The sequence below is a fragment of the Habropoda laboriosa genome, unplaced genomic scaffold (assembly GCF_001263275.1).
Source record: "Habropoda laboriosa isolate 0110345459 unplaced genomic scaffold, ASM126327v1 scaffold243, whole genome shotgun sequence".
NCBI classification, from domain to species: Eukaryota; Metazoa; Arthropoda; class Insecta; order Hymenoptera; family Apidae; genus Habropoda; species Habropoda laboriosa.
In genome coordinates this window covers 530,467-539,532 of record NW_017100433.1, presented here as the reverse complement: position 1 = coordinate 539,532, position 9,066 = coordinate 530,467, and the positions used below count along the sequence as shown (strand labels likewise).

Genomic DNA, 9,066 nt, shown 5'->3' with positions numbered 1-9,066 from the left:
GTCGTAAATTTAAAATAGCCATAGTGAAGGTAAAATTATTACGTTAAATAATTGTTTTTATACGAATTAAATATTGATTCAACGTTTATTTGTTGCAATACCGTGAAATAAATTGTATTATATATTTTTTCTGTTTACACTAAATTTAAAGTTCTGTTTACATGTTATAACAATTAGAATGTAGACGTTTTGCCGTTTCACGGTTTTTCCTCTGTTAATTATGTGTTTATAAATCATTTCAAACTAAAGCAGCACCATGCCCACCCTTAATTAAACCGTCTCAGTAGTTTACCGTAATTAATAATCTATTTTCGGAATTTATACGAGAATTTTTGAATTTTAGTAAATACTAGAGTCAGTGTCCACCCTGTACACACTCAGCCTTCTTGTAACACTTGTATACATTAGAATCAATTAGAATTTCAATACAATAGACTGAATAACAATTCATTTTAACTAATACCTATTAGAAATTTTCCTTTTAAAACAAATATAAATCATTTTACCAATTACTGGTACTTGCTAGACATTTAATATCAGACTTTAAATATTCTCCTTTCGGTTCTTTTAAATACAATCAAATAATTTCTTCAATTATCGATACTGACTTGGAATACTCCGCTTCGAATAAAATATTTCGAAATTATTTTGAAGGTTTAGGGAAATAAACATTTGAATTTTAGTCATCGTTGTTCTTCAGACTTGTCGAATAGGATATTGAAATGACTTTGAGAGGTTGCTTTTTCGTTACAGCATAACAATCAATATGTACTTTTCTTCCAGCAATTGAAATTAATTTTAAATTTTTCATATATTTTCTCTGATATTGAATTTTGTTTACTAATAATTTACCATCCAAGGAATTTGCATGAATTGCATGTTAAGTAGTTAGTTGATTTATTATTGTATATTGTGAGATGATTTGGAACGAGTGCACTATGCCCACCCTAAATTAAACCGTCTCAGTAGTTTACCGTAATTAATAATCTATTTTCGGAATTTATACGAGAATTTTTGAATTTTAGTAAATACTAGAGTCAGTGCATCGCGTATTGAAATAATAGCTTCATCCCTAGTTCGTTTATTATTGAATATTTTTACGCGTTTAACTTATGCTTCTCCCCAATTCTCGTCGCGTATTTTATTCAAATTTTCTTATATTCTAGAATCGAGAAAGATATGAATTCGCGTTTTTTCTTTTGATTCTTTCAATTTTTCAATTGCATTACGGATTATTGCAATAATTTCTATCGTTACATTTAATTCTAATTGTTTAGCAGCTTTTCTGCTGCTATCGACCCTACATTTTTTTTTTTTTTTACGTGGAGGTAGGCCGACTATATGTGCTAAACAATTGGCAACCAAACGGTGGCTCGCTAAAGCGATATATTATGAAATTAAATTAATCACTCAATAAGTTTTAACGTTAGATTGTTTCCTCGATATGGCCATGGTGGTCATCAGTGACTGGAGTGCCTCAAATGTTTAGAATAATTAAAATAAAATAAATGTTGTCAACTAAAAATTTTGAACGTCATAGCTAGCTAGACATTATTTTCAATTGAAAAAAAATAATTATAAAGCATAATACTATAATCCTATGCTTAAAATGTATTTTTTTGTGGCCGCCTGACAGCAACCTGTAAATCTGGCGTGACAGTGAACGTGTTAATAAGTAAATGTTGTTCAAATTATGTCGTGTTTTATGTCATTTTCATCAGAAAAATCTCATCAATATGTTAAGAAAAATTTCGGGATAAAAGAACGTAAAATTAAAAAAGTTGATATTTAAATCGCTTGTTTGCCTCGACTCACGTTTCATGCTTATCTTTTATACGCTGTCCTTGTCTACGTTCGGCAAACTACAAATGCGGGCGCGAGGCTCGAAAACGTAGTCCCTGACTCTACGAGTGTCAGGTTTAGTTTCCTTGCGGTCCGACACTTGCGGAGAATATACTGTATTGGGTTGGTTTTTTCGCGGGTACTGTAAAAAAAATGCAACAAAATATAAAATAAAACAAGAGCATTGGTTTCTTTATTTGCATAACCAATGAACATACGAATTTATGTTACAAGTTCGTCGGTTGAGATTTACAAATAATAACTCTAAATTAGGGAAACAATCTATATACATAATAATACATGGATTGAAATCTCGTGTAATTTCTGTGTGCAAACAAATCGAAGTAATAGTAATACAGTTAACGTCCGTTAATATAACGCGCTATCGTCTCATTGGTATGGAAAACATTGATGCAAATTCTTTCTTTTTTTTTTCCCTCGATTTCTTCATCGTCACGTTACTCCTCTTTACTTATTTACATACATCGGCGATGCGCCGAATATAATAATATAAATAAAGACAACAAAGTTTCGCGTATCTGTGTCCTCCTACCTGTACATAAATAATACCTGATATCAAAAGACACGCTCGATGCTAATCTTATACGTATCTCGAACTATCGCACAGACACTCCGTTAATCGTAATGCCGTTTCTGTTTGAAACCGGCTCCGCCTCGTAATGTCCCGACCTACCGTAATGTCTTCTCACGTTGGTGCCGTACCTTTTATTTCAAGAGAAACAATTCGTTATTTCTTCAGGCGTTTCTACGAAAGAAAGAGTTTGTTTTCACTTACCCGTAGGTACTGCCACTTAGGCTATAAGGACTATCGTAAAGACCATCCTCTGGAACGTTTTCGTACATAGTGTTAGGCGTGCCATCGTTGAGAGTGGCGTAAGACATAACAGCAGCATTTTGATCTTCCTTTCTTTCAGCTGCTTGGACATTTTCCGTATTTTTCACCGGTGTAGCTTTCCTCCTAAGAGCAAACATTATTCTCAAAAGAATACTTTTTTTTATCTACAGTGCAATTGTCAATTCTATCGTAGTAAATTCTACGTACAGCCTTAGATAAACGAGTCCAAGAATAATTAGAATAAATATAATAACTCCCGCTCCAATACCAACGCTGGTACCTACTCCTTGCGCTTCCGGCACTTCATTCGGCATAACTGTATAAGAAAAAGTGACAACTGTTTCTTAGTGTTTCTTTCACTTAAACATGTATAGACAATGTAGTATCACGTTTTACGCACATTCGCACTTGGGTTCTTCGCCACTCCATACGCTGGTGTCCAAACATTTTCTCAAAAACGGCCCCGCTCTCTCGTACTGCGGTAAGCAGTGATATTCTGCGGTTCCGCCGTAAGTAGTGCTCCCGTTCACCACTATCACTCTCCCGTTCTCTATGGGGCCTGGATGCTTGCAATCGACCGCTGTTGAACACGAGTTTCAATTTGATAAATTCAAGGCACTCGGGGAAGGTGATGTATACTTACAGAAACAGGCAGGTGTGCTTCCACTCCACGAACCGTTCTGCAAGCACACTCTAGTTTCGTTGCCTTCCATATAGAATCCACGTGGACAACTATAGTGAGCCACTCCACCCACGCTATGAGTTGAAACTTGCGTGGATAGTACACCTTCTTTTTCAGGGTCTTTGCACCTAATCTCTGCATACACGAACGGCATGAGTGAACGTAGCGCAAATGTAATACAACAAAGTGGTACAGGATTTTGTCAAGTAAAAATGAATCTCGCGAGGCATAAATGTACCAACTGATATTACATTCTAGTCGCGACAATTACCCTTGCAAACTGGAGTGTCGCTGCTCCAGGTGCCGTTCTCGAGGCAGAGCCTTCTGGCAAATCCGTCCAGTTCAAAATTACCGTCGCACTCGTAGAGCGCAGCTGCTCCGTAATAAGTCGCGTTTGACGTTAACGCGTATCTTCCATGCTGAATGTGTTCCGGTTTGCCGCAGTCGACGTCTGAAAAATCCGTTTATATTTACACGGGCGAAGAACTTGGCGGCTATTTAAATAGCGCAATATTTTTTCACTGTCTTACAGACACATCGTGGAACCTCGCCGCTCCATTTTCCATTGTCCTCGCAAGTGGATAAAGGTTCTCCGACTACCTTGTATCCTCTTTCACAGCGGTATTTCGCAAGAGCGCCGATCTTGTAAGAAGTCGCGCCGGTATTAGAATTCTCCGGTGTTCCAGTACGAATTAACGTTCTACCGTACATTCGATCGTTCCCAGTCACCGACAAGATCCCGTGTTCCGCGTAAACTGGCTCGGGACAACGAATTTCTATGGGGAAAAAAGTATCGTCGTTGAAATACGAACCAAGATGTAGAAATTCCAAGTAGGTATACACGTGTATACCTTCGCACTTTGGTGTCGCGTCGCTCCATTGACCATTGTCTAAGCAGTATCTTCTCGACACTCCGTTCAGCCTGTAGTTTTTCGTGCAGCTGTACGTGATTTCACTTCCGAGATGCGTCGTTCCATTCACATAATCCGCGGCTCCGTTCAGCACGGGCAGAACTTTCCCGCAATCAACGTCTGGAAAATTGGCAAAGCGGGGGGAATATTATCGTTGAACAATTAGTCGGGAGAAATTAGCGCGTACATCTCTGCGAAAAAGAATTCTCAACGAGTCGAACAGAGAGAAGAACGTACACTCGCAGGTCGGCACTTCTCCGGACCATTCGCCGTCTCTGCCACAAGTATGTCTGGCTTCGCCTTGAAGTAGGTATCCTGGCTCGCAGTGGTACTCAATCACGCTGTGGACGTTCAAATCGTATCCGACGACGTAGCTTCCGGCTGTTACCTCGGGCTCTTCACACGTGATCACTGTATCGAAGATGTCAACGTTACGTCTACGTACGTAATTTCAGATAGAATCGCTGAAATCGCTTACACTCGCACGACGGAGTATCGTGACTCCATTTCCCCTCTTTGGTGCACTCTTGTTTCGCCTCACCGACCAGCCAGTAATCCTCCAAGCACGTGTACACGGTGAAACTTTTCACCGTGGTGGTGCCGTTAATTAGGGTCACGGAGCCGAATTCAATTTGAGGAGGTGCTCCACAATCGACGAATCGACATTGGGGCGCTTTGCCGGACCATTCCCCGCCGACGTCGCACGTAAGAACCTTTCGAAATTGATTGTCCCGTGTTAACGGGAAACGTTGTTAATGAAACGTGTTAATCTCGAAACGGACTTGCGCCTCGAGCATAACAAATGAGAGAAAAGGCCAGCCGCCGGATAAATTACGATGGAAAACGAGAAACTAAATTTACTTTCGAAATTGCTTACATTATCCCCGAATAAAATAAAGCCGTTCTGACAGGAATAGGTAGCGGTCGAGCCTGCTCTTCTCCCGGTGGTTGTCACCACGCCGCCGTTAATTTGCGGTGGTTCGGGACACCAGTCGACTGGAAAGCAACAAAGAGTACTCGAAATTGCAACAGCTCTGTCATTTACGAGAATTTCTCGGCGAAACTGATTTCGTACATAAACATTGAGGCTGATGTCCACTCCAGATACCACCGTCCCCGCATCTTCTTCTAGCGTCACCGAGTAGCGTGTAGTTTTCTTTGCAAGCGTAATCAGCGAGCGCTCCGTGAGTCGTTCTTTTATCGACTAGCGTGATAGCGCCGTTCTCCAGCTCGGGTAGAGGACCGCAATCGACGACTGCGAGTGATTTAAAACGTGACGGTACGCTAATTAGCAGCTGCGTCGTCGTTAGGCTGGCGATTATGCAGCTTGCGTAGCGAAGCGCGTGCTATTAAACTTACATTTGCACGTGGGCGCCATGCCACTCCAAAATCCGCTTGGCTCGCACATTCTGCTTTTCGAACCGATCAGCATGTATCCATCCGGGCAAACGTAGTCTACAGTGGAGCCTATGGTCCTTTTCGCACCTGCTACCGTTGTGTTCTCCGACTTTTCTGGGCTACCACAGGTAGGTGGTCCTGAAGAGGTAGGGATAGAAATTCGTGTTTAAATTTTTTCTCAACTTCCCCTTCGTTTATAACGCGCGAAGGAATTTATCCTACAGTTCCCGATATTTCCGCAGTAGCGTATCGATTGACACTCACTGCTTTGACATATCCAATGCAAGTAGTCAAGGTTGCAGCCGACGTCATTCCAGAGCCAGCTACGACCACCGTCCAGCACTACGCAATTTTGCTCGCCGTTATAATTATTCGGTTGATCCTTTCCCCAGGACGGCTTTTGCACAATCTCGCCTGTTGGAAAATCGGATCGTTAAAGGTCGTCAACCCGTTCGTAGGAGTCCGAGGTAATCTTTTCGTCTGGCCGATCCCCAGACGCAACAAACAATTAACAGAGATTACACGTTCGAACAGAGCCGCTCGCGGGTGTAACTTCCCGTTGATTTCCTCACAGTCGTAACTTTCACGTTCTATTTATTAGCGCGTGCGATTGCGCCGACAGTCGGCCCGTGTCGGTGCCAGATCTTCGGGGACGAATTTCCAAATCCCACGCCGGGCTAACCAATTCAAACGGCAGACGGAACTATAATTACCGCGTAATTACCAGGAAAATTGATCGACCCCGGTCGAGGAATCTGAATCGGCGTTGCCCAACCTCCGACCTGCTTCCCATCAACGTTCGCCGATAAATCGTGAGAGGGGAAACGAGAAGGAGTGAAAAAAAGAGGAGCAACAGATGAACGAGAAGCGAAATACTCACCGTCGACCCATCGCCAAGTTCGAACCGTTATCAATGGCTCCTTCTGAGCACCAATCCAAACCAGCTGCGTCTTCAGTTTCTCCTTTCGCCTCTCGAGATTGTTCAATATGTACACCGAGGCTGCACCCTGTGTATTAAGAAGATAAATCGTTGGAACGGGTTCAAAAAACCGACGGAAGGTTGTTTTCTACAAAGACCTTGAAACCGTGCACTAGATCACCGCCTCTGGTTCGACAGTAATTCCTGGCCTCTTGAAACGAGCCACCCTTCTTCACCACGAACTCGTAACAGGTGGAATTGAACGCGGCCAAGTCGGCGTCAGCCGGCGTTCCGCTGTACGCGCACCTGTCCGTCGAGAACTCTACGAGAAACCAGGTAGAACTTTTCTACAGGAATTTTATTCGACAGGCCTGGGGCTGTGTAACCGAGACTTTTCAACCTCGAACTTACCGTCCACAGCGAACACCTCCACCTCGCACAGGCTCAAGCTTCCCTCGACCCCGACCAGCTGTAAGAACACATACTGACCGATCAGAGCTCTGGCGCACACCAAAGTCTTCGTGATACCCTCTTCTGTAAGAACGGATCGATCGACCAGGGAATAGAATTACACGATCGTACAATTTAACAAGCTCTCCTCCCTACTCGCTTACCAATCGTGCCGGGAAACCAGGCGCACAAAGGGTTCCTTTGAAGTTCCACGCTGCTATTGCCGACGCGTATCTCGATGTCCTGAAGGGGTTGATGACCTGTCGAGAACGAGAGAACGTTACCACCAATCTCGATTCGAAGAACGGATTTTTACGAGAAGAAGGTAAAAAGCCTTCGAAATAAGATGAAAAATTTACCGCAGCAACCTCTGGTCGTTACTCTGACCACTTTTACCGAATACGACTTGAGAAGATCGACCTTCCACCATGGGCTAGGCTCGCTTTGCGTCTCCGTGCATCTCTTCCCGTCGTGTTCGGTGCTGGAATCACCGTCGTTTCCGTGGCTCGCGTCTCCCCCGCGAACTGTCGTCGATTGATTGGTCGGTTTCCGGAAAGCGACGTTCGTACCTGTTCGCGTTAACGAAACACGGTGATACAACGATAGAAGTAAAGGACCGAGAGTAACAAAACGTTCGTTATAAACAGGATGCGTTTAGTAATAAAAGAGAAACGATTATGTCTAGCGTTTCAGAATCTTCCGGCTTTATCACTTTTTCCGCATTCTCACCGGCACGGCGGTGTAAGAGCAGTTGGAGGCGACTGTCACCGAATAAATCTCTAGTTGCGCAACGTTTCGCCGATACGTGTTTTACCATCCGCCGCGGACTTTCTTTCCGAGCGGCGCGGCGTTTCGAACCGATTTTGCAGGTAAAAGTGAAACGTCGCGTCGCGTCGCGTCGAATGAAAAAAGCGACTACCTCGTGGCATACGAAAAATCGCTTTCTACGCACAGCATTTAAAAGTAAGGAAAAAGTCGAATTTCTTGGATCGCCAAGTGCACGTCGGTTCCTCAGCGAGACCGTGGAGAGAAAGCTGCACGATCTCGTTGTCAGGAGAGACGGATAATCGAACGTGCCGGTGTTACGAACGGAAAGATTCTCGCTTGGAGAATGAAATTTTGTATCCGAGGATGAAATTCTTACCGCAAAATGGTAGATCTCCTTGCCATTTTCCTCGAGCGTTGCACGTCAGGCTGCCGCTGCTACGCAAGCGAATAATCCGATGAAATAACGAAAATTCACGGTGGTCGGTCGTAAATAATGCACGACGAAGGTGGACACGCGAGCAAATATCGTCGACCATACGAATTACAAGAAAACGGAGAAAGTTGGTAACCGGCCATTGTCGTGCTATACAAACGATCGTTTCGGTTGGTTGGAACTCGAGCACGTTCGTTACATGTCGCGCGAAGAAGAAACGAGGAAAGATGCGAGAAACTCGGGGTTTTATTTCGCTATAATTTGTCCGCCATGCACGATTTACCACTTTTCCAACCGAGTTACTCGAGTTAACGTTCCGCGGAGTTCCGAATACGTTTGAAAGCCCGTCGATTAAACTTACCCGAATAATTCGTATCCGGCGTCGCATGTGTACGTCGCTAAAGTGCCAGTTGCTAAGGATTCGTCGGACAACGACACCTTTGCGTTCATCGGCACGGCCGGATGGCCGCACTTCAATCCTGTATTCAAGAAAATTACGCAGTTCATTGCTTAATGGTGTATTAAATATTCATCGGAGATTTTACCGTTCTTACCGCTGCGATAACGGCAGCAGCTCGTACGCGGTAGAGATCGCCGTGTTTCGAAAGAAAATCGAACGGTTACGCTGTTCGAACGGAATAGCAATTGTTGCTCGCTACTTGGAATTAAAACAGAATTTTTGTCAGCGTGGAAGTTTCACGGCTCTCCCGACGAACTTTATGTACCGTTCAATTCACCGCAACAGCAGTTGCAATTACGATAACTGCAACGAAGTAACCTAAATCGAAACGGATAATGGAAGAGGAA

At 43.4% G+C, this 9,066-nt stretch overlaps 1 protein-coding gene across 1 annotated transcript in view; it reads right to left on the bottom strand.

The window, feature by feature from the left end:
* Positions 1–2,459: 2,459 nt before the first annotated feature.
* The window catches only part of LOC108575845 (sushi, von Willebrand factor type A, EGF and pentraxin domain-containing protein 1), an 11,428-nt gene continuing 4,821 nt past the window's right edge, over positions 2,460–9,066 (bottom strand). The window contains exons 2-22 of the mRNA XM_017938752.1: positions 8,621–8,738; positions 8,203–8,261; positions 7,418–7,627; positions 7,223–7,318; positions 7,020–7,142; positions 6,767–6,930; positions 6,570–6,696; positions 5,954–6,103; positions 5,651–5,827; positions 5,367–5,546; positions 5,169–5,287; positions 4,770–5,004; positions 4,529–4,702; positions 4,232–4,411; positions 3,911–4,156; positions 3,652–3,831; positions 3,342–3,515; positions 3,099–3,278; positions 2,906–3,014; positions 2,639–2,821; positions 2,460–2,565 (exon numbers count right to left, since the gene is read on the bottom strand). Coding sequence (XP_017794241.1) covers positions 2,460–2,565; positions 2,639–2,821; positions 2,906–3,014; positions 3,099–3,278; positions 3,342–3,515; positions 3,652–3,831; positions 3,911–4,156; positions 4,232–4,411; positions 4,529–4,702; positions 4,770–5,004; positions 5,169–5,287; positions 5,367–5,546; positions 5,651–5,827; positions 5,954–6,103; positions 6,570–6,696; positions 6,767–6,930; positions 7,020–7,142; positions 7,223–7,318; positions 7,418–7,627; positions 8,203–8,261; positions 8,621–8,738 — 3,290 coding nt within the window. The remainder of the gene's footprint in view (positions 2,566–2,638; positions 2,822–2,905; positions 3,015–3,098; positions 3,279–3,341; positions 3,516–3,651; positions 3,832–3,910; positions 4,157–4,231; positions 4,412–4,528; positions 4,703–4,769; positions 5,005–5,168; positions 5,288–5,366; positions 5,547–5,650; positions 5,828–5,953; positions 6,104–6,569; positions 6,697–6,766; positions 6,931–7,019; positions 7,143–7,222; positions 7,319–7,417; positions 7,628–8,202; positions 8,262–8,620; positions 8,739–9,066) is intronic.